Source organism: Macaca thibetana, chromosome 9 (genome assembly GCF_024542745.1).
Source record: "Macaca thibetana thibetana isolate TM-01 chromosome 9, ASM2454274v1, whole genome shotgun sequence".
Classification (NCBI taxonomy): domain Eukaryota; kingdom Metazoa; phylum Chordata; class Mammalia; order Primates; family Cercopithecidae; genus Macaca; species Macaca thibetana.
The window spans coordinates 119,902,163-119,927,828 of record NC_065586.1 but is presented as its reverse complement, the minus strand read 5'-3'; the positions used below and the strand labels follow the sequence as shown (position 1 = coordinate 119,927,828).

At 46.6% G+C, this 25,666-nt stretch overlaps 1 protein-coding gene across 2 annotated transcripts in view; it reads left to right on the top strand.

The window, feature by feature from the left end:
* CPXM2 (carboxypeptidase X, M14 family member 2) overlaps positions 1 to 25,666 on the top strand; it is a 145,338-nt gene that overhangs the window by 20,363 nt on the left and 99,309 nt on the right. For both annotated transcript variants that reach the window (XM_050803722.1, XM_050803723.1), the window contains one exon: positions 8,601 to 8,710. In XM_050803722.1, coding sequence (XP_050659679.1) covers positions 8,601 to 8,710 — 110 coding nt within the window. The remainder of the gene's footprint in view (positions 1 to 8,600; positions 8,711 to 25,666) is intronic.

Here is a 25,666-nt window from a genome sequence, read left to right as displayed (position 1 = left end):
TGGGATGAAAACTTGTCATTGCTGCTCTTGAGGCTCACAGCCTGTTCAGGGAGACAGACTAAACTACCACGGTAACAGTGTGGACTTTTCCTAGGAGGTTAGGCTAAAGGCAGGAGTGAGTAGGCTGAGAGGGTTGAGTGCAGGGGAGGAAGTCTTGGGAGGCTTTTCAGATAGAACAGCCCCTGAGCTGGACATTTAAGAAGGAGGTAGGTGATCAGAACCTTTGAGGCTGAGGCTCCAGGTTGACTCCAGAGCTCAGCTGCTGTAGCCAGCGTGGACTGGAACCCAATTCTTTGAGAGTATCCTCTGTTGGATCCATTGGGGTCTGGGAAAGAAAATCTCTGAGCTTGTGTAACCTCACAGGTAAAAGACCCCAGTCAGGTTTGCAGGGACTCTCTTCTGAGACTGGTTGTCTCAGAAGAATCACCTGGGAACTTCAGACCAGTGGTGGGTTCCTTTGCTGTCCTATTGATCAGTTTCTGGGAGAGGGGTTAGGACACCTTTCCTTTAAGTTTCTTTGAGATTCTGATGCTCAGTTGGGGTGAGAACTGCTGTCTGGAGGAGCTCAGTGATGAGGGTCTGAAGGATCATCTCTCCCGTGGTGGGTGTTAAACAGCTTTCCAAGGACAACTAGATAAGGCTGAGATTGGCTAAGAGATTTCCCAAGACCCAGAGAGACACCCTGTCCCTCAGGGAAGCCAGTGGTATCTGAGAAAGTCAGAGAGCTACTGCAGACAGATTTTCAGTGCACTGGGAAGCTGCCTCCACACTTCACTGATCAAAGGGAATGTCAAGTTCAGAAAGGCGAAGGAAATAATTCTGTTAAGTCGAAGCTACTCCATTTATAGGCGGCAATGAAAGCAAAAGTTCAGGAAGGCTGTTAGCTTGTTCCTGGAAGCGCCCATCATGTCTTGAGGCGATCACAGCAGGCCACAGGGCCTTGGACTCTGAACTCTGCTCTGCCAGCGGGAAACGCCTGTCTTGGCTCCAGCCCTTTTCCTGGTGTGACCCCAAACACCACCAAGCAACTTCATTTGTGTTATGCTCTCGAGTTTTCAAGTCAGACGGAGACGGTGTAAAGATTACGCTTGAGCTTTTATAACTCAGACACCTAATGGCTATTTAACGGTGTTCAGCATCCCTGAGTCTCAGCGACGATGAGCGACGATGCCCATCTCTTGGGGTCATTGTGCAGATTCAATGACAGGAGTCTCTAGCTGGTCTGTCTCGCAGTAGTTACCTGCAGGTTTTCCTTGGTGCTCCCCAAATCACTACACTTTTAAAATAATTTTCATGACATGACTCCATAACAGCCCCCTACCCCCCAGACAGATTTGGAATACTGAAGGTGGGGTGTTGGGGTCGATGCTAGATTGAGAATTCTTACTTATATGCTATATTCTGACTGTGCCCTAGAATTTCTGGGCCACAAAGGCCCCCATGATCTTAAATGCAACGGACATTTGCAATTTGTTCAAGAGTTGCTGTGCATACATGGTAATGTATGGTGGTGATGATGACGATGATGAGGACTAATGAATCTGTGCCAGAGGGCAGATGTCTCTTTGGAAAAGTATCTGTAATGCAGAGACTGCTAGCAAGAGACAGATCTAAGGCAGTGCGTGCGTGGGGTGGGGTAGAATGAGGCAGGGGACCCCATGCTCACCTCCCGAAGAATAGAGCATGGGGCTGGGAGATGGCGCCCTGCTCAGCGTGGTGTGTTCTCAGAGAGGCTTTTTCTCTTTAAGAGAAAAGCAGATTCATCGTGGATGATTGTCACTCTCCTTTCCTCCAGATTGTGACACATCTCTGATCTCTAATTAATATTTTCCTGAAGTGTTTTCACACTTTTTTCTGTGTTCTCCTCACCCACATGCTTCTCAGGATTAGATCCTTTTTTCTTTCTAGAAGCAACAGAAACTTGATTTAATGGTAAAGGATGAATTTGTTCATTTTAGGGGAGGAACGGGGAGCTCGTCTTGAGGCTGTTGGAACAAATGGGCTCAAGAGTCACTGAGTGATTGACGTTGGAGCCTGCTTCCCTGCAGCCTGGCTGGGAACCCCGGCAGAACACTGCTGAGGGATGAAGAGCTGCCAATGAGTTTCCCACTTATTTCAAGCACTCTTTAAACCTAGTAATTATATCATCAATTGACATTGTAATACAAATATGTTACAGTTCCAACAAAGATTTTTTTAAACTCTCTGATTACAGATATTTAAATTAAGCTTCGAAACCTTGCTTCTCCTTCGTTTTGCTTAGTCACCCATGCAACAGTCGTGTCTTTCTCAGTAATGTTTTCTGAAGGATGGGGAAAAGTCCTAGTCCTTGGAAGTAGTATTGTGATTGACAGTTCCTGGGACCGGGAGCAGATGTTTCTTTGAGAATTTAAAGTCGATGGAATTCTACCCTCTCCTTCTAACTTTATTATGCTTTTGGAGTTCTTTGACTGGCAGTGTTCTCTGGGCTCATTTTGCGGGAAGTGCCATGCAGTCCTCAGTGTTTGCCGCACCCGCCGGTCACGTGTCTGGTTGCCTTTGTGTCTATGTTTCTGGGCGCCGTGATTCCAGCTGTTCTTTCAGTAAAGGCTTATGGTTATGGTGGGAGTAGGGCACATTTTCTGAATACTCTTGTGTCTGAAAGAGCCCTTAATTACCATGACAATTACCGTGACTATTGACTGTAACTTAGCTGGTAGTGGCTTCCAGATCCCACTTTCTTTTCCTTCAGCCCTTAGAATGCACAGGTTGCTGCTGCAAAGTCTTTGCTATTCTGATGATCACGCTCGGTAATCTCCTGGCAGTCCTAGACAAGCCCGGGACTGTGGCTGGGAGACAGTACTTGTCTTCTTTCTGCCATCTCTGCCCTTCTTTTGAGATTTCTGGTTTTGAAGACATGGAGGTTTCCTGGATGCTGGTTTCTTCATGCTGTGGATCTTGTCTGGCTGCTGATTGCCTCAGAGAAGCTGCCTAGGGGTTACAGTGTTAGCAGCAGTTCCCCATGGTGGCTGGGGTCCAAAGACCAGGGTGCAGCCCAGAGACTGAAGTGCTGACAATGATGTCACTTCAGGGACCAGGAGTGGCCTTGGGCACTGGCCTAAGGGAGTGGGAGCTGCTGGTTTCTGGTGACTTGTTTGCACTGTGCTCCCTTTGGTCTTTGTCAGCCCAGGGTGCAGCTGAGAGAGGTCTCATCCACTTTTCAAGACCTCTGCAGGCCTGGGAACTGCAGATGTTTTCAAATGTTTTGCTCTAGCCCCTGTGGCTCTGAGACCTCCAGACCATTCTGCAGGTTGAAGATTCCCCAGTCCTCCTCTCTCCGACGTGGCTCAGCATGCTTTGCAAGTGGTTTCCTCATCCTGCATAATTCTCTCCCCACTGTAGTATTGTTCCCCTTAGCCGGAGAACCTGAGGGAGGAGCAGGTCACTTTATTCATTTTAGACGTTGAGTAGACCTGTCAAAAATCTCTAGATGGGCCGGGTGCGGTGGCTCACGCCTGTAATCCCAGCACTTTGGGAGGCCAAGGCGGGTGGATCACTTGAGGTCAGCAATTTAAGACCAGCTTGGCCAGCATGGTGAAACTCCATCTTTACTAAAAATACAAAAATTAGCTGGGCATGGTTGCGGGCACCTATAATCCCAGCTACTTGGGGGGCTGAGGCAGGAGAATTGCTTGAACCTGGGAGGCGGAGGTTGTGGTGAGCCAAAAATCACACCATTGCACTGCAGCCTGGGTGACAAGAGTGAAAATCTGTCTCAAAAGAAAAGAAAGAAAGAAATCTCTAGGATGATGCTCTCAGGGTAGAAAGAAAAGAAGAACAATGAATCAGGTTGAAATATTCTGAAATTCATCAGAGTTAAGTATTAAGTTTGGTGAATATTTCAATATTCTGTATTTTGAATTAATTTAGAATCTTTAAAGCAAAAGATAATTTTCCTGTCTTTTATTTTCTAGTCCTTTACTTCCTGTTCTTTAGCGTAGGAAAACCCTGCCTTTTTCTAAATGTGGAGATTCCTATGTCAGATGTTCAATATAAGTCTTTAAGATGGGCTTGGGAACTTTTCCTGGGATGCTTTATTCTGATATGGGATTTTTGCCTTGTTGATCTTTGCATAAAGGTATGTGGGATAGTGAGCTTGTGCTTAGACTACTTTATTCTTAAACTTCTTTTTAACTTAACAAATGTTATCAAGTGGGGTTTGGTGAAGGGGGGTAACTCCCAGCTGACTCAGTGGGTAGTTTTATGTGAGCCTGCAGGATGCCGTGCTGCGGGGCATGGCGCCCTGCGTTAGGCAGGGTTGCAGTAACATTTGTGAATTGCCCTGATGCTCATGGAAAACAGGGTGAAGTCAGAGTGAGGCAGACGTGGGATGGAAGGAAGGAGAGGAGGCTATCAAAGGGAAAAATAAAGAATGGAAGACTGATGAAATGAGAACCTTCCAAGTGAAGCTGACATTACTGCTGTGTGCCTGACTGATACTGCGGCCTCTGCCACACGAAAGTGAGGGGACAGAGTCCCGAGGAAGAAGTGGTGACAACCTTGAGGAGATTCTTTTGCAGCAGACATTGGAAGATGACTGGGTATTTGCTTCAGCTGCAGATTGCAGGCGGATTACTCCAGCTGCCGCATTCACACCTGCCTGATGGGAGCCACCAGGTTTCTGAGGCCTGCCCGCCACGTCAATAGGCCGGTCTCCAGACAAGCAAGTGATCTGAGTTTAAACTTGTTTTTTTTTTTTTCTTGAGACAGTGTCTCACTCTGTAGCCCAGGCTGGAGTGCAGTGGCATGATCTCAGCTCACTGCAGCCTCCGCCTCCCAGGTTGAAGCGATTCTCCTGCCTCACCCTCCCGAGTAGCTGGGATTACAGGCATGTGCCACCACACCTGGCTAACTTTTATATTTTTAGTAGAGATGGGGTTTCACCATATTGGCCAGGCTGGTCTCGAAATCCTGACCTCAAGTGATCCGCCTGCCTTGGCCTCCCAAAGTGCTGAGATTACAGGCGTGAGCCACTGTGCCCGGCCCTGAATGTAAACTTTGTGCATGTCATTGGACGCCAAGTGGTGTAGACGGTGCCTGTGACACCTCATAGCTGAGGTGTGGGCTCAGAAGGTGGATTGTTCCAGGGAAGGGGAGGGGCTCTCTTAGGGAATCAGTCTGAGGGTGACGAGCCTGTGCCACAGCAGGGGAAAGACTGCCCTCGGGGAGGTGGAAAGCAAAGTCCAAACAAGGAAGGAAGGTCTGGACTGAGAGAGAAGAAGAGAAAGAGCAGAACATTGTGTGATGGAAACCAGGGCCATGCGTGGTGTGGGGGTGGAGGAGTGGCTGAGAGGCAGAGACTGCGGGGCCCAGTATAGAAGAAACAGAGAAGAGGCTGAGGAGTCCCAAAGGGCCACAGAGTGACCAGGGCCACTGTGAATGAATGGAGTCAGGAGCAAAAATCCCAGGAAAGGAAGGGAGAGAGGAAGCGGAGATGGAGGTGTTGCCCCTCTTGGGGTTGGCCGGTAGGAGGAGGCAGTTGGAAGAACCGATAACTCAGAAGCTGGATGAGCCTGCTTGAGCTGTGTTCACACTCAGCTCCGGGCGGCAGATGCAGATGCAGATGCCTGTCCTGTGCCCCGTGTCGGTTTGAATTTGGCATCCCCTTGTTTTGCTAACAGCACCCTGATCCCAGTGGGCAGCCAGGGGACCAGGCGAGTCAGGCCCTCTCTGGAGGCACGCGTGAGGTTGAGTGGAAACTCAGAGGTGTGATAGCAGGTGGACAGTGCCATTGGAATCCACTGTTCTGCTGCCTAGATGACGGGAGCTCTGTGCCTTTCCACCCGCACGTGTCCTGTGTCCCGCCTCTGTCCTTCTCACTTTCTGCCATCCCTGTCATTTCTCTAGGGACTTCCCTTCCTGTCTAAGTTGGCTGTGGTTGGTTTCTTACAACCAAAGGGCCGTCGGTCACCCACGCGGATCAGTAACGCTGTCTTTGCCTTTCAAGGACTTTGTGTGTTCTCTGTGTGGAATCTCTAGCTTCTTTGTAAGTGCCACGGGCAATGGAGAAGGCTTCCAAACCAAACTAATGGCTCTAAAAATAGCATCTTCTAATAAGGACAAAAAATCCCAGTGTCAGAGCATTGGGTTCCTGTAAGACCACATTTGCGAGCAGACCAAGTTCGTGTGTGTTTATCTGGGCTCCTCCCGCAAAGTCATCATCTGTGCTGTGGGTGGAGGGAGTGAAGTTATTGGCTTTGCCATGACACCATCACAGGAGTGGACAAGAGTGGCTGTTAGATGTGGCAGCTGCCGGCACTGCTGGCTGCGGGAAACTCAGCCTGTGAGAGGGCAGGCATTGCACTTTTCAGTTGCTGTTAGATGTGCATCCATGAAACACCTCACTTGTGGGCACTTTCTATTCACCCCCTTCTGTATCTTGGCAAGAGGATGTGACAGAGCTTCTGTCTATTGAGAGAAAAGCAATTTTGATGGATATGTAATTTTAGTCAGGTACTTCCTTTTTTGAATTAAAATACTCACATGCATAGGAGTCGTTGTCTTTTTCTGGAAGAAATGTTTTGAATAGCAATTATTGTTGCTTTATTGAGCTGGTACATGATCTATGTATGTCTGCCTGTCCATCTGGTGGGCTATCTGTCCATCTGTCTGTCTCTCACTTTGACTGTATAAATGATATAAATAAAAGTGGCTTTGCTGAAGGAAGTCCATAGAATTTACTGCCTGCTGTGTCTTCTGCCACCAAGGAAGAAGCTGGTGGATGGGAAGACTTTCAACATGGCAGTGAAATAGGTTCGTAAGATGACAGCAGATCCTTTTGGTGTTTCTGGTGCTTGGTTATGTGGGACTGTTGTGGGCATGTATTGAGCACCAGGATGTGGAGGGACAGGACCTGTGCCTGGTTCCCCCCATCACGGTCTGAAACTCCCCAGGTCCCTTGAACCCTGAAACCATAGCTGGCAGAGTAAAGATAAATAGAGGCTATTCCCAGGCCACCAGGAATCGCCTGATAGAACCTGATGCCTAGCCAGCTTGGTGTCACAGTCAGTTGGTGGGGTCTCTCTCTCAGTGGGTGGGGTCTCTTGGTGGGCAGGGTCTCTCAGGACAGACTGGTTATTCCTGAGAAAGCTGACTGTGTCTAAGGCAGGACAGGCTGAGACCAGGTGATGGGGAAAAGAGCAAGGAGTGAGCAGGAGACGAGGATAAGAATGGGGCACAGAGGGGCAGCAGCCCCAGCTTAGGGAACCCAAGAGCTTGAGCCAGAGCCTAGGCTCCTGGGGCCAGGCTGCAGGATGTCCTGGAGTCCAGCATCTCAGAAGGGACAGGAGTGTAATGGGTCAGTGGTCTTGACTCTCAGAGCTTGCCCTGGATTCTGACGAGGCCCTCTGGTGGATACCAGTGACCGCTGGGGACTGTGAACTCCAAGAGGAGAGTGGCATTTGACAGAAAGGGCCCATTGTCCTGAGGTGAGAGTGGAGGGCACGGGCCCAGGCTCCCAGCTGTCTCAGAGAGTGACGGGGTGTGGGATTATAACCTGGGCTCAGGGGCCAAGCTACGGAGGTGCCAGACCATGAGAGGGGCAGGGTGGGGCTGCTGGGACAACATGAGAAGGTTCTGTGAGGAGGCAGGGCTGTTGGAGGCGCAGCAGTGAGGATTTCTGAGTATGTAGTGTGAAGATTAACCTTGTTGGTCAGCCACTTGAAGTCCATTTCTGGTAGGCAGGATGGAGAATGACTCTGTGAACATGCGGGACCCAGGAAATACCACCACATGGGTCAGATTTATGTCCTTCAGGCCTGGAAGGTGTGAGGGCCCTGGGGAGGGAAGGGGCATGGTAACCAGGTTTTCCTCTGTGAGGTCAGCCTCAGATGGTTGGCATGCCTGCTGCACAAACGCCCTCAATGCGGGGCCCCCCAGTTCATTGTGTGGCCCCCACTCGCTGCATGGCCTTTCGCATTCACTGTGTGCACCCTTCTGCCTTCACTAAACGCTCCCCCACTCACTGTGGTGGGCGTGGGGGCAAACAGCAGCCCAGGGGTCAGGAGACCCATTCTGGATGCTGCTGTAAACACTGTCATTCTTAAAGACAATGGGCTAGGCTGGGATGATCAAGCACTGGTGTTTTATTCCAGGGGCAAATGGTGTTTACTAGTCGTGCTCCACATTATCCATTTTGCAGAGAATGGAAAACAATAGACTTTTTTTTCTACTTATATTCCTCTGCTCATTAGCATGCACAATATAAAGGCCAGAGTTGCTGAAGCAAAATCAGCAGGTTCTGATTAATTTGCAGAGCTCCAGTGATGCTTCCTGACTGAGTCACGTTGGGGAAGGATCCTTAATTGGGAACAGCCTCAGACAGTAGCATGGACAGCAAAAAAGAAGGAATATCAGAGCAAAAACACCCCTAAAGCAAATGCCAACAAGAAAGAACATAGGCTTAATGTTGACAGTTCAATCAACCGTGTCTGGAAAGACCGGGCATGCCTGTGGGTGGCAGTTCAGGGGAAAATGGAAAAGCACGCGGCCAGATTTAGAAAATAAGAAACTCATCCCTTTCAGCATCTGTCCTCGTTTTTAACAAGCATTGTCCTTTCCAGGTTGCCCACCTCTTGGTCTGGAAACCTTAAAAATCACAGACTTCCAGCTCCATGCCTCCACGGTGAAGCGCTATGGCCTGGGCGCACATCGAGGGAGACTCAACATCCAGGTACCTGGCCCTGTGGTTGTAAGGATTTTGACCGCCTTGTTTATTGCTCTGGTTCCTTGAGCTTGGGTCAGGCAATGCCCAGGATTTAAAATGCATTAGCCTGAATTCTCACAGTAAGAAAGGATATTGCTGAATGATCCTAATTTTACAGTGAGAGCTCTGAGACTCAGGGAGGCAATGTCTTCTCCAACGACTGTCGTGAGTAAAAGTGAGACCACCAGTACCTGGACCCAGGTTGTTCCTTTTCCGCCCTTTGAACACTTCTCTTCCACATGCTGTTGGTCTGGAAAGGACAGGAGGAGAAGGTGGAATGCCTGGGGCATGGCGGGGCAGAGCCGTGGCACATGAGGCAGTGCCATTTGTCTTCCCTTGCCTCCCTGCCAATGCTTCTTGTCTCTGCCACACACACATCTTCTAGGCTTTCCTGTGGCTCCCTCCATTGCGTTCCCCCAGGTCAAGCCCCAGGCTCCTGGGGCCATGCACATTCTGGCTGGTCTCCCTCTTGGAGGCTCAAGAGCCTTTCTTAACTTGGGCCTCAAGAGTGTCAGGCCTCCCTCTCTGTCAGTCCCATCAGTCCAAGGTCTTGCTCCAGGAAAGTGAGCTCCTCCCTGCACACTCTACATGCCATGCAATTCTTGACTCCAGACCCTTTCTGTAGCAGGTTCCCCTACCAGAAACTTCTACTGCCCAACCATGCCCCACTCACATGAATCCCACCTGATCCATGCGTGAGATTCCTATTGCTATTGTGACAAATAAATGTAGCCTCTTCCCACAAATGTATTCTCTTACGGTTCTGGAGGACAGACGTCTCACTGGGCTAAGTCAAGGTGTGCAGGGCTGTGCTCCTTTCTGGAGACTGTAGGGAGAATCAATTTTCTTCCCCTTGTCAGTCTTGAGAAGTTGCCCTGTTCCTTGCTAGTGGCTCTTTCCTTCTTCAGAGTCAGCAAAGGCAGGTGGAGTCTTCATGTGACCGTCTCTCTGGTTCTCTGTTCTGATTTCTTGTTCCCCTTTTGAGGATCCTTGAGATTACACTGGGCCCACCTGCATAGCCTGGGATCATCTCCCTTCCTCAAGCAACCTTCCTTCCATCTGTGACCCTCATTCCTCTCTGCGGTGTAATCTAATATATGCGCAGGTTCTGCAGGTTAGAGTGTGGCCATCTTTGGGTAGGGAGTTATTCTGCCGTCCCATCCCCAGGGCCTTTTTTCCTGCCCCACCTCCTGCCGATCTGTTCTTTCTCAGCTTAGCACTTGATCTCCGGCGTCCCGTGTGGCTCTCTAATGGCACCGTATTCTAGTTTTCTTTCTAGAGCTCTTCTGTGTGGGGAGTAGTTTCCAAGTCTCTTTGCACATGCACCATCTCTGGTCTAGGGAAGGAGGAGGTTCCTTGCCCATGGTCCTGAGGGCCATCAAGGGTACACTCAAAGCTAATGGCTTCCAAGTGGCAGAGGGGACCCCTCACTCCCCCAACAATCTGTATAAATGTGCAAGGGGCTGCTGCTGTGCTGGGAACTGTGTACGAACAGATAAGGTTCCTTCCCAGGGAGCTCATGGGACTGGGGACATCTGAGCCAAGCTCTGACTCCAAGCTTTGCTGTTTCTTCAACCCCACCCCTCAGACTGCACCGCATCAAACAGACTTTCGAACTGTTTAACCTCCGCCACTTTTTAGTTCAGAGGAATTCAGGTAGAACATTTGTAGAACTAACTTTAATGAGATCCGAAGGTTGGTTTATAAATACTCGTGTAAAAAAAGAATAATAACTATTAAGAAATATTTGGATGTGCACAACTGTCAACTGCAAACAAATCTCTTATGTTTTGTGAGAGGATGAACACATGAGCCCTCAAAGCTTGAGCCGGAGCTAAGTTCATGTTCACACAGCGCCTCCAGTACCCTAGAAGGGGATCCAGTCCTCTGAGGAAATAACGGTCAGGCCCAAGCAGGGCGTGTGCAGCCTGTTTTGTGCATTCATCAGGGGAGATGTCATCTGATGCTTTGCATGCTTTCACTATAATTGAAATTATCTTTTGAAAAAGAGAAAGTGTCCATGTTTATTTGTGCTTTTGGTAAAAAACTAAAAGGTCCTGTTAATCCTAAATGTGTTGGGGTTGAATGGGAAGGTTGGGGGGCATGGTGTTTGTGTCCCTTCAGTTGGGAATTCCACCGGCAGAGTGCCAAGCAGGGTGTGCCAATGAGACGTTGTAGGCAGGCATGCTGAGTGCAGACCTTGGCCTTGACATTTCTAGATTGGGGGCCTTTGGAACAATGATCTTATGTCTCTGAGGCTCAGTTGCCTCATCAGAAAGACGAGAGTCCTGATCACTCACAGGTTCCTTGAGTGGTGACCTTAGGTGACTTCTGATTTTAAAACATTCCCTGGATCATCTCCTTCCTCTGTTGAAAGGCTCTGGTGGCTTCCACTTACCATATGAGGAAAGTCCCAGGTTGGCCCTGGGTGACTGGGTCCCTCTCTGAACCTTCATTTACTTATTTCCTTGGGTTTTATCTGTCCCTTCCTTGTGAGTAAGCCCCATGTTAAATGTGGCCTTGTTTCTCCTGCTTGCCCAGCCCCTGGTGTGCAGAATAGCACCTGCAACATGGGAGGTGCACCGAGGACATGCATGGAGACCTGGCTCAGGTGCAGATGGTGTTTATTCACTGACCTGCCTTTGCTGGGCTGCACAGGAGCCTCGCTGTGGATGGGGTGTCCAGCAGGGAGCAGCTGGCGAGGCTGTCCTCACTTCATCTTCCTGGCTTCAGGTAGTCCTTCACCCATGGGAGGCCCACCCCAGGCAGACGCCAGGCTCCCCTCGGTGAACGCGTTGACTGAGCGCACACCCCTGCCCGTGGTCGGGGTGAAAAGGAGGCCGTGTTTGGGAATCACATCAGTGTGAGTTGTCTTCATGGGTTTTTCTTTCTTCAGTGGTGTCTTATTTACCCTGATGCCTTCTCACAGGAAAGTCTCCGTACCTGCTCTTAGACTGGGAAGTCGCTGCTTTAACAGCCAAATCTGGGCCCGCCATCCCTAGCCTCTGGCTCTGACCCCAGTCAGGTACCTGGTGTAAACCCCAGAGAGGGCAGCGTCACTTGCAGTGTGTGTCTGTGGGCTTCGACATACAGCCCCAGTCCCCCATGGGAAGCTCACCAGGCTAAATCGAGGTGTCAGCAGGGCTGTGCTCCTGTGCCTGCTGGTGACACAGGGAAATGGGGACGAGGTCAGCCCACTTTTGTGGTTTGTGTCTTCCACAGCCAGTGCCACATGCAGTGTGGTTCCACTGTCACAGGTGCATAATTAAAGTCAGTGTGCTCCAAAAATACATCTCCCCACACAGAACGGTTTGAAATGCAGTTTAAAAATAACCACATCTTGTCTCACATACGAGTATTTTGTAGGCGTGTTGAGCTAATGGGATTTTGTGATCGAGAAACACCAAGATGTCAGAATTAGAAACTGTGTTTAATACTCTAGTGCAGGCTGTGAGGTGGTTTAGCCCAGCGCTGTGCCAGCCCAGGACTCTATAGGCGCAGATGTGGCTGTGGTCCAGGCTGGAAGGCATGGGGCTCACAGGCTGGGATGCTGGTGCTGGTCACTGCTGACCAGCCGTGTGGCCTTGGGTGAGATGCCCTCATTCTCCGAGGTTCAGTGTCATCATCAGGAAGGTGCAGATCCCACTGCTGGCTCTGCCTCCTTCATGATATTGTGAGGTTCAAAAGGAGTAAAGAAAGATAATTGCCTTTGGCATTTCTCAAATGCATATTCTTACCCATTAGCATTCAGTCTTGCAGCAGACCATTGTGAGGTGCCTGCTATGTGATGGGCACAGAAAGGGCCACGACAAAAGGCCCTAGGAATTCTCTGCCTTCAAGATGCTTCAGTCTCTAGCAAAGGGAGAGTGGGCATCAGCTCCAAGCATTATTGGCACAGTGCTAAGTGCCTTATGTGCGTGATTTCATTTATTCCTCCAACATGGAAGACAGTCCTGTTATTATTACCTCTGCCTTATAGAAAACAGACACAGGGAGCATGGAGTGACTCAGCGCACATTTCCCAGGAGAGGCAGATTAAGAATCCAGGCAGCTTTAAACCTTAAGTTGTTGCTCCTAATGATGCCATAAAACTGCCTCCCAAGTCAACAGATAAAAGTGGTGTAGGTTCGACAGCTGGAATAGTGATCGAACTGTGTACATCTCTCTTTTCTGACAACTGTCTCACATTGATTTATTCATGGGCACCCTTGCCAAATGCTGAGCTGCTTGCAGAAAATGTGACTCTTGCATTTTTGGGTATTCCCCACCCCGTGTGAGCACGGCGTCTGCACATATGGATGCGCTGAATCAACAAAGCTTCCCTGGAGTGGCTGCAGTGCTTAAGGGAGCTTGAGCAGGAGAAGCCTAGCAGGAGGCCGGGCAGGCTGGTCTGCTGTCACATGTGTTTTTCTAGTACATATTTGCCCTGTGTGGTTGGCAGATACAGGGATGATGTCATTATGACACAGAAAAGCAGCATTGGTTCATGTGCAACTTTTGCCAGTCTATGAATGGTCTGTGGGACCGAGTATCAGCACCTGGCCACAGAGTACCCTGTCACGGGTGAGTGTGGAGTCTATGAATGGTCTGTGGGACCAAGCACCAGCACCTGACCACAGAGTGCACTATCACGGGTGAGTGTGGAGTCTATGCATGGTCTGTGGGACCGAGTACCAGTACCTGGCCACAGAGTGCACTGTCACGGGTGAGTGTGGAGTCTATGAATGGTCTGTGGGACTGAGCACCAGCACCTGACCACAGAGTGCACTGTCACGGGTGAGTGTGGAGTCTATGAGTGGTCCGTGGGACCGAGCACCAGCACCTGACCACAGACACTGTCACAGGTGAGCGTGGAAGCTGCAGAGTCCTGTGCGTGGCGCCCTGTGCCTCCTGTTCCTCTGTGTCGGTGGGGCCTGTTCTGGTGCATTGCTCAGGTCCCTTCCCCATTTTGCCCCAGCCTTCAACTCAGCAGCTCAGCTGCCTTCCATTTGCTGACATCATCTGCCTCCCTGCTTGTTTCCTTTTCAGATCAAATCCTGTAATTACAGCTGTATTTAAACACTGTTTTGAGCAACTCAACGTGCCTTCTTAACTGTGCTAATGTGTTTTTAGAATTAATTGTTTTCAGTCTTGTGCTTCCAGACCTGTATAGATTTTGAATGGGCTGGCTGGTGAGCTGGGTTTTAGACTGGGAGCTTTTACTGGAATGGATTTGCCATGTTACCGCAGAAATACCTGTCTCTTTTTCCATCATTGTAAGCAGAAGACTGAAAGAGTACTTTTAATACTTCCTTTTTTCCAAGTAGTATTTTACTTTTGTTAACTTAATAATATAAGGTTAGAGAAAAAAACCAACATTTACATTTTATCACTACATTGGGACAAGATAGACTTTCCAGGAATTCAAGGAAGACATCCAGTTCGGCAGGAGAGCAAAGGTTCGGCCCCTCACCTATGATTATTCTTCCTGTGGGCCCAGGACCCTTTTATACTAACTCATTTGCGAGGCTGTGATCTCATTTAGAAACAGTCACTGGTTTCTTCCATTCTGGGAGCAACTACAGACAGATTGGAAATTAACATCCTGAGTCTCCAAGAGAACATGTTGACAATGACCTCTAAAATCAAGCCCAGGGCCAGGCACGGTGGCTCATGCCTGTAACCCAAGTACTTTGGGAGGCCGAGGCGGGCAGATCACCTGAGATCGGGAATTTGAGACCAGCCTGGCTAACATGGCGAAACCCCATCTCAACTAAAAATACGAAAATTAGCCGGGCATGGTGGTGCATGCCTGTAATCCCAGATATTTGGGAGGCTGAGGCAGGAGAATCACTTGAACCTGGGAGGTGGAGGTTGCAGTGAGCCAAGATCATGCCACTGCACTCCAGCCTGGGCGAGAGGATGAGACTCTGTCAAACAAAACAAAACAAAACAAAACAAAACAAAACAAAACAAAAACATGCTTAGATCCTTTGCCTGTAGTTAGTTAGTCTTAGGAAGTGACCCTGTATTCAGGTGGGTCATCTAATGGCAGCTCATCACCTGCCCCACCCCCAAAGAATCCTCCTTTGAGGACCCTAAGATATTTTCCCTGGGTCATAAACTAAGGAAGGGGGTTCAGGGACAGCAGCCCTGCCGAAGTGACTTATTGCACCACTCTTATTATTTTGGATATTTTCTTAGCTGGCAAGCCTTGAACAGATTGCAGTAGTAAGTACTGCCACATCAGAGGGCTGGCTTTCAACCTCATTCTCAAGAATTTAAATTACAGTAAGTCAGGATCTGATGTGTGATCAGAAGAAATGAAACACCAAGTGTGTGGTTGGGACTCATGATGTCACCACAATTTCTGCCTATAACTGAGGATGTAAAAAAGTTGGTGCTCAGATCAGAGCTTGGAAGAAACAGCTGATGTTTTGAGGTCACAAGGAAAAGCATAGCACGCTGGCTACACAGCTCTGGGTGTCTTTGTGATAGTCTGGTCACAGTCGTTTGGCACTCTGTGGACCAGGTCTTGTCTCACCCACGTTAGAAATGACTGAGAGTTTGGTCCCCTAGAGAGAGAGGCTCACCTCTTGTAGCTCTTCCATGAGAAATGTCTGGCCATAATAATAGTGTCTGTCAGGGCCATTTCCCCAGCACCACTGGAAGGAATCATGAGTCCTCTCCTCAGTCATTTCCTTAAAAAAATTCTATGGAGCACCTTGATGCCAATATTAGAATCTAATTCCAGTGTTCGCATCCCCTTTTTACCTAAAATGAGGTGGGATACTTGGAAGCAGCCACTGCCCTTGGCTTCATATGTACCCCTGCACGAAGACATGAATGCAATTTTAGAACATTGAACCAACTGAGTTTTATCCTGTGTGACAGCTCATATTCCAGGGCACGTCCTGTACATGTCTCCCTGTACCTTTTGGCCCCAGTGCTCTTGGGGCCCGACTTTGACCAAAGGTGGAGGCCACATTTCTCCTGGCAGGAAGTCTATGGAGTACCTTGGGCAGCACGATTTTCCCAGATCTCACCCGTGCCCGACCTACACCGGCCCGTGGCTGGGCCCTGCACCTGTGTCTTTGACCCTAAGCCTATCTCTCCCTCCAGGCCTTCCCGATTTTCTGTTTTGTTTGTCTGTTTGTTTTTGTTTTTCCTGGTGTGCAAAACCTTGCTGTGACTCTCAAGTTCTTCTTGGGGGCCATATATGTGCTAAGTGCTACAGACGCAAAAATAATCACAGTAGACGTAGTTTCCGAGTCAAGGAATGTCATGTTTGTTCTGATAAAGGGATTTTGTTCTACATCTGGCTTCAAGCAAACAGTCTGGGAGACAGTGTTTGGATGCCAAAACCCTGGAATTTGGGGTATTTGGATTTTTATGGGAATAACAGGACTGAATATTTTAAATTGTGACTCCCTTGAAAAAATCAAAATGAGTATCTATTATGATGGTGATGCACTGTTTGTATTTCTCAAGAAGCTTACAGCGTAGACACCAAGCAGGTAGAAGGGCAATGTGACCTCAAAGTAAAAAGGGTCCAAAACCACCAAAGCCTCCTTGACCCATGAACCACAGATTATTAAGGAACCACAGGGTTATCTGGTTCAGATATAGATTCTGTTCTGTTTGCTATGTGCATTTTTCTTTAATATGTTATGAAATTTCATATGTTGTGTCCTTGAAGCACTAACACAGAATGACCTACACATTTGATTGCCAGGGGACGTGCACATCCAGGAGACAGTCATCCTACCTGTGTACAGTGGGGCAGGTGCCCTGGGGAACCAGCCCCATGAGGCATCACTGGAGAAGGCACAGTGCAGTTATGACTCTGGAGCGGACACACAGGCTCTGGGGGTTGACTGTTGAACAAGCTGAGCCATCACGTGGGTGCTGGAGCTGGCAGGAAAGGACCCCTGGGTTTATTTTCAGCCAGAAAACTGAGGTTAGGGTCTCAGGTCTGTACTTAGTAGCTGTGGGGTTAGGGCAGGTCACTTAGCTCCTGACTTCAGTTTCCTTATCTCTAAAACAAGTATACATATTTGTTATATAGCTAGCTCTAGGGCCACCCCTGCCTCCCAGCTTGTGCCTTATCTCCCTGACCACTGGCTTGAGTTTCCCCTAGGATCTCCCATGCCCACATCCAGGCAGGGCCCAGAACAGTCTGATTTGAGAGGCATCAGTAGTCACCTGTGTGTCCATTCAGCAGTCATAGCTGCTTCTCCAGTGATGCCTCATGGGGATGGTTCCGCAGGGCACCTGCCCCGCTACACACAGGTCAGATGACCATCTCCTGGACGGGCACGGTTGGGAATCAGGTATATAGGTCATTCTGTGTTAGTGCTTCAAGGACACAATAAACGCTGTGTAAGCAGAAAAAGCCAGGAGAGGGAGAGGGAGGAGAGGAAAAAGGAGAGGAGGAGGGAAGGAAAGAATAACAGAGCAGATTCTTTCTTTTTCTTTTCTTTTCTTTTTTTTTTTTTTTGAGACTGAGCCTAGCTCTGTCACCCAGGGTGGAGTGCAGTGGTGCAATCTCTGCTCATTGCAACCTCCAACTCCTGGGTTCAAGCGATTCTTGTGCCTCAGCCTTCTGAGTAGCTGGGATTACAGGCACGCGCCACCACACCCAGCTAATTTTTGTATGTTTAGTAGAGACGGGGTTTCTATGTTGGCCGGGCTGGTCTCGAACTCCTGACCTCAAATGATCTGTCCACCTTGGCCTCCCAAAGTGTTGGGATTACAGGCATGAGCCACTGTGCCTGGCCAGATTCTTTCTTTTATTTATTCATTTTATTATAACAACAACACAAAAACACAACACACTCTGGAAACCTTTTATGTACTCAGCACTGTCCTAAGAACTGAGGAAACAACGATGAGCAAAAACAGAAGAGCCCTGAGCACTTAGCAAATATTTACTGGGGGTCTATGATGTGCTGGGCCCTGTTCTAGGTGCTGAGGATGCCTTCATGACCAAAATAAAGATTCTTGCCATCTTGAAGCTTGCGTTCCAGTGCAGGAGGCAAATCAAGGCAGGTGTATTAGTCCATTCTCTCACTGCTATAAAGAAACAGCTGAGACTTGGTAATTCATAAAGAAAAGAGGTTTCATTGGCTCATGGTTCTGCAGGCTGTACAGGAAACAGAGTAGCTTCTGCTTCTGGGGAGGCCTCAGGAAACTTACAGTCACGGCAGAAGGTGACGGGGAGGCAGGCACTGCTTTCATGACCCTAGCAGGAGCAAAAGAGTGGGGAGGTGCCATACACATTTAAACAACCAGATCTCATGAGAACTCACTCACTATCCAACACAGTTCTAAGGGGGAGATCCACCCCCATGATCCAATCACCTCCCACCAGGCCCCACCTCCAACCCTGGGAATTACAATTTGATGTGAGATTTGGGCAGGGACCCAGATCCAAACCATATCAGCAGGAAATGTAACAAGTCGTAGTGTTTATTATTATAGTATGTTAGAAGGTGGCACATATTGTGGAGAAAAGGGAAACAAAACCAGTGGACAGCTGGTAGTGGTAGTCAGGGGGCAGGCTCTGGGGAGGTGGCAGCCGCTTTTCAAGAAGGGGATCAATGGGGAGCCAAGGGGGTGTGGGAAGAGCATTCCGGGCAGAGGGGATGGCTCCAGCAAAGGTCAGGGTTGGAAGCATGCTCAGCATAGCCAAGGGGCAGCAGGAGGCTGGAGTGAGCATCAGGGGAGGAGACATGCACCAGAGGTAGTAGGAGGCCTGCCGGCCCCCTGGAAGGACTTTGGCTTTTAACCATGAGCCAATTAGGGGAGCCCTGGAAAGTTGTGGACACAGGAATGACATGCTGTGGCTTACATGTGAAAGGGATCAACCTGGTTGCTGTGTTGACTTTCGGGGAGTAAGCATTGAAGCAGAGGGCTGTTAAGGGGGGTGACTTCAGGCCCTAGACAGGAGATGGTACTGGCTTGAGCCAAGATAGGAGTGATGGAGGAGGTCGGAAGTGGTTGGATTTAGGATATTTTGAAAGTAGGATTTTCTGTTACAGGGCAGATGAGGTTTGAATGAAGGACGCAAGAGAATAGAAGGGAGTTGGGCATGTTCCCTGTGCTTTTTAACCTGCAGCTCTGATAATCTAGTAATCTAATGGGGAGATGAAATTACTGAAAAAAATCCTACCCGTGAATGCATAATTACCATCTGTAATGAGTCCTGGGAAGGAGAGGAGCAGGTGCATTCATTCCCTGGGGCTGCCACGACAACGTTGTAAGCCCAGACAGGGCAACTGTAAACAACAAGCACTGATTCTCTCACAGTTCTGGAGGCTTGAAATCTGAAATCAAAGTGGCAGCAGGGCATCTCTCCTTCTGAAGTCTCTAGGAAAGGGTCCTTCCTTGCCCTTTCCAGTGTCTGGTGGCCTCAGGTGTTCTGTGGCATCCCTGGGCTGATAAATGCATCACCCCAGTCTCTGCCTCCCTGGTCCCTCAGCCTTCTCCCCATGAGCCTCTACATAATCTGCCCTCTGCCTGTGTGTCTCTGTGTTCAGATTTCCTCTTGTTTAAAGACACAGTCATGCTGGATATGCCCATCCTGCTCTAATCTGACTGCATCTTAACTTAGTGCATCTGTACCAGCCCTATTTTTTTTTTTTTTTTTGAGATGGAGTCTCGATGTGTTGCCCAGGCTGGAGTGCAGTGGTGCGATCTTGACTCACTACAACCTCCACCTCCCGGATTCAAGCAATTCCCCTGTCTCAGCCTCCCGAGTAGCTGGGACTACAGATGCATGCCACCATGCCCAGCTAATTTTTTGTATTTTTAGTAGAGACCGGGTTTCACTGTGTTAGCCAGGATGGTCTGGATCTCCTGATCTCGTGATCCGCCCGCCTCAGCCTCCCAAAATGCTAGGATTGAGACACAGCGCCTGGTCACCAGCCCTATTTCTAAATAAGGTAACATCCTGAGATTCCAGGAATTAGGGCATGAGCCTATTTTGGAGAAGGAGAAACACAATTCAATACTGTCGTTCTGTATGCCCAGTATACCTGCCTCAGGCTAGAACTTGGAGGACTTTCCTGAGGATGGAGTGAGTACTTGGGCTAAATGAAGAAGGATGATAAGTTGAGAGTTTATTGGACAAAGGTAGGCAGAGGGAGAGAAGAACATTCCAGGTCAAAGGGAAGAGTGTGTGCAAAGGCCCTGTGGTGGTAGGGAACATGGTATATTGGAAGGACTGAGACAAAGCTACCCTGTGGTTATGGTGCAATGTCATGGCCAACGGCCATGAGAAAATGAGCTTTCCACCATTAGCCGTCAAGTAAATACAAATCAAAGCCACAATGAGACAGGATACACAGGCACCAAAATGGCTTTGAAAAAAGGATAATATCAAGTGTTGGCAAAGATGTGGGGCAATGGAAACATTCATACAATGCTGGGAATGTAAAGTAGCACAGCCGCTTGGAAACCTGTTTGGCAGTATATAGTCAGTTCTTATCTGGGGGATATGTTCCAAGACTCCCAGTGGATGCTTGAAACTGTGGGTAGTATCAAATGCTCTTAGATGCTAGGCATGGATTTCTTTTTTTTTCTCCACAATTTCACAGGTAGAAAATTCATTCTTACTGTAGATCTTAGCATCCTCAGCATACAGTTTTATTTCTTTTTAAAATTAAGTTGAGACCTTTCATCTTTTTCACTTAAAGGAAGCATTTTACTTGTCTCCTGGGCATATCTGAATTACCACTACCAATACCCTTGCATTGTGGGGCCATTATTAAGTAAAACAAAGGTGACTTCAACACAAGCACTGCAATACCAACTCTGATAACCAAGATGGCTGCTAAGTGACTACTGGGCGGCTAAAGTAGTTGGTGTGGATCGCCAAAACAAAGGGAGGATTCACATCAAGTGGAATGGTGAGAAACGGTGTGAGATTTCATCACCCTACCCAGAATGGCACGTGGTTGATAAATTGGTTATTTCTGGAATTTCCCATTTAATATTTTCAGACTGTGGTTGACTTCAGATAATTGAAACTGTGGAAAGAGAAACCACAGATAACAGGAAACTATTGTATTTATTAAAGTTGAACATTCTCATGCACATTGACTTAACAAATTCACTCTCATGCCTAAATGGAAATGTGCTAACATGTGCACAAGAAGACATGAATAGGTGTGTTCATGGCAGCGTTATTTGTAACCCCCAAATAGAAATAATCCACATATATCATAAGTCATTTTTATGTACTACAGTGAAATACTATATGACAGTTAAAAGGACTAAATTACTGCTGCATGCAATTGTCTGGGTGAATCTCCCAGATATAATAAATATTGAGCAGAAGAAACCAGACACAAAGAGTAGTTACAGTAGATTTCATTTGTATAAAGTTTGAAAATAAGAAAACCAGCCAGAGAAGAAAGAAGTCAGAGCGGTGGTTGTGTCTGCGGGAAGTTAATGTCTGGGAAGGGACACAGGGAGCTTCTGCTGTGCTGCTCATGGTCTACATCTTGGTCTGGATGTGGTTATGCGGGTACATGCAGTTTGTAAAAATCGATTGAGCTGCACACTTGGGATTTGCACACTTTTCTATATCTATTTTTAAATTAATGAAAACTTTATGAAAAAGCTGCTCTACTAAAGAAGAGAGGTATATTTGATTTAGTCTTTTAAAAGTGAATGTTAGGCCTGGCATGGTGGCTCACGCCTGTAATCCCAGCAATTTGGGAGATCAAAGCAGGTGGATCACCTGAGGTCAGGAGTTCGAGACCAGCCTGACCAACATGGTGAAAATATAATAAATGAAATTAGGTGATAAAGGGGAAGGAGGAGAAGCAGCAGGAAGTAGAAATAATGATTTAATCACTGCCCATAGTAGGGAGTTAATGGGTACCTGTCTCCACTAAAACTACAAAAAAAAAAAAAAATCAATAGCCAGATATGGGTCACTGATAAGTGAATTAATAATTGTTTGAGATTCCATGGACATAAAATACCTATTAATAGAAGAAAACTGAAATTGTACCATAAAGCAAGTTTAATCACAGGTCACAGCAGGAACATACTAAACACAAAGGGAATCATACTTGTACCCCCAGTGGCTTCCATGTATTGACTGTATTTTCTGTGACAGGCGCTATATAAAATACCTGTAACTGTGACAGTGGTATTATCACATATTTTATTTCTATCCTCATTTTATAGACCAACTGACCTAAATGGGGGTATTTAAATAATAAGCTGTAGAATGAGGACTTGCACTTGTTCCCTAGATATACAATGTTAATGGCTAAAGCATTTCACAGATTGTCGTTAAATTGAATTAGAATGTTGATGTGAAAACGTTTGCCTGTTTCTTTTTCAGTTAGTATATTTCTTCATCTTTTCTTCTTTTAAATAGTTAATAAATGGTTTATGGTGTGTTGAATAGATTTTATTTTTAAATATTTTTAATTTTAAACTGTGGATGTTTACTAGTTTCCTTGGCCAATGCAAGGAAATAGTTAAGAAATTGGTTTTGGTTTTAAAAATTGCTTCAAAAACAATGAAGCAAAAACAGTGTTTCTGTGCAGCCTACTTTACTGATGATTAAGGCTGGAATTGGGACAAGGTGCATTGCCAATTTGCAGAAGGATCAGCTGATTGCACCTGGAAAGTTTTATGGGTTTATAGCCATGGTTTATTACAGAGGTTTATTGAGGACAGACATTCAGACCACATGATGGCCATTTTATGGCAGACTACTTACTTTACTAATCAGATGTCACAGCTAGCATTTTTTAGATAACCTCCCCCTGAAAAGGCATTAACTTGCTGATAATCTATAGTTTCAACTATTGCTTCTAAATTTTTTTTCTCAAAAATATTTAAAAATAACTATCCGTTTATCCTGTTTCTGTCCAAATAGCCCTGGGATACGTCTGCAGAGAGGCAGCTGTACGTCAATTATCCTGGAATTGCTAAATAGTTACATTCACTTGGATATGACTTTTTATTTGCTTCCAGATGTTTCTGTGTAGAGGCAGTCCATGATTATGAAATATGTACAGTGCAGATCAGTGACTCACTGCCGCAGAATGATTTTGATATTCACTGTTGTCTCTCTCAGAAAGCAAAGCACTTCGCATAATACCTAGCACGTAGTCAATGCTCTGTAGATACCTGAAAAATGAAAAATAAACAGTAGACATTGTATCAGTCACCCTCTATATCTATGTATCCCTTTCCTTTTGCTTTTTAAAATTAAAACTTGTTTTAATCAGTTTTATAACAAACATACTTCACATTGCACCCGGCCCCTGACTGCCATCAAGCACTGTGGATGGCACAGCTACTGGAAACTTTTTAATTGTCTCTTGGGGAATTGAAATCTTCAATTCTTTTTTTTATTTTTTGAGACAGTCTCACCCTGTAACCCGGCCTAGAGTGCAGTGGTGCCATCTCAGCTCACTGCAACCTCCGCCTCTCAGGCTCAAGCAATTCTCCTGCATCAGCCTCCTGAGTGGTTGGTATTACAGGTGCATACCACCACACCTGGCTAATTTTTTATATTTTTGGTAGGGATGGGGTTTCACCATGTTGGCCAGGCTGGTCTCAAACTCCTGACTTCTAGTGATCCACCCACCTTGGCCTCCCAAAGGGCTGGGATTACAGGCGTGAGCCACCGTGCCTGGCCTGAAATCTTCACATCTAAATAATATGCACATATTGATCTGTATCAATTTATAAATGTGGACTTGATCTTTTAGATCCCTATTCTGGAAGATGAGGCTATCACACATTTTTTTCACCCCTTTCCCCTCTTCCATCTTTCTGATAAAATTGTAGCTCAATTTTTGGGTAAATCTGTATCTAAGGTTTTCATTATTATGACTGAAAATTTTGCTTCCTACTTACTGAACCAAGAAATAATTTAATTCTGAGTCAGGAAATATTTACTTTATATCATTTCTTAACAACTTTTTGTTTTTCTGGACCTGCTTGTATTTTTAAGAACATATTCTTCCCCACCCCCTGCAATAGGTCTGGATCTGAAAATAAAAAACAAAACAACCTTCAGTATCATTTTTTATGCAGCCACATCTGTTCAGTGGTTTTTAGTCCTGTTTTACGTTTTACGTTTCTGTTAGACACCCCTTCAGAAGCCATTTCACCTGCTGCATTTGAATGGGCTACTCTCTGGGTCTCCTACATGGCTACTGTCTTGGATCTTCACCATCATTCTGAGAATTCTCTGCTATGTTGGAACCCTTCATTTCTGGATCTGATATATTCCTCTCTGTAGTGTTCAGCCTCATTTTTTTTTGGAGTGCGTCCTCTAGTGCAGGGTCCCCAGTCCCCCGTCCACAGACCAGTACCAATCTGTGGCTGGTTAGGAACGGGGCATGCACAGCAAGAAGTGAGTGGCAGGCCGGAGAGCAAAACTTCGTTTGTATTTACAGCTACTCCCCATTGCTCAAATTATGGCCTGAGCTCCACCTCCTGTAAGATCAGCAGTGGCATTAGATGCTCAAAGGAGCGCAGACCCTATTGTGAACGTGCATGTAGGGGATCTGGGTTGTGCATTCCTTATGAGAATCTAATGCCTGATGATCTGTTACTGTCTCCCATCACCTCCAGTTGAAAATGTCTAGTTGCAGGAAAACGAGCTCAGGCTCCCATTGATTCTACATTATGGTAAGTTGTGTAATTTTATTTCATTATATATTACAATTTAATAATAATAAAAATAAAGTGCACAATACATATAATATGCTTAAATTATCCCAAAACCATCCCCCACCCCCAGTTGGTGGAAAAATTATCTTCCATGAAACCAGTCCCCGGTGCCGAAAAGGTTGGGGACTGCTGCTTTAATAGCTTCATAGAAATGGTATATGAAAAATAGATTTTTTGAGAATGTGTGAATCTGAAAATACCTTTATTTTATCATCATTATTGATAGTTTGGCTGAGTGTAAAAATTCTAGGATGAAAAATCTTTCCCTTTCAAACACTGAAAGCACTGTCCCTCCATTCTTCTAGCTTCAGATGCTGCTATTGAGAATTCTGATGTCATTCTCATTCCTCTTTGTTTCTTTGTATGTGTTCGTTTTACTGCTTGTTTCCTCTTTGGAAACTTAGAATCTTTTCTTTATTTCTGATGTTTTGAAGTTTCGAAGTGATATTCCTTGGTGTGTGTATTAGTTTTTATGTATACTAGATTCTTCGTGTTTCGGAGACTTAGCTGGAAAGTATAGTTTTTATTTGGTCGTTTTTTCCCCCCTAAAATCCTTTTGGATTTCTTCCTCTGCTTTTCTTACTTTTCTCCTGTTGTCTATTTTTGTGTTCTGTTTTACTTTTTGTGAGATTTCTTCAACTTCATCTTTTTAGCCTTTCTGTTTTAAAAATAGAAAACCTTTCTATTTTGAAAGTTGCTGACATTTTAAAAATTCCAACTTCCACATTCTTAATTTCTAAGAGCTCTTTCTTGTTCAGTGCTTTTTCCTTCTTTAGAGTATTCTGTTCTTGTTTCATGAAATCAAGACCTTTCTAGAAATATTAATTATAGACTTTTAAAGCCTTTTTTCTGTTCTCTATTATAGTTTGCTTGGTGTTCTATAGCTGGTTGGGGGAAGGAGCTGGAGCATCTCACTCTTTAGTGTGCTGATGCCCCCAGAAGTTACTGTTTTTATCCATCATGGCACCCTTGCCCTCCTCTGTGCCTAGTGTCCCCAGTCCAGAGTCTCTACAGTTTGCTTTCTTTTCAGAGAAAAATTTCAGGTCCTCTGTGGAGTGGGGGTGGAGATATGGGGGAATTAATTTTTTTGTTTGTTTGTTTGTTTTTGTTTTCTTTGATACTGAGTCTTGCTCTGTCACCCAGGCTGGAGTGCAGTGGTGCAATCTTGGCTCACTGCAGCCTTTGCCCCGCTGGTTCAAGTGATTCTCCTGCCTCAGCCTCCTGAGC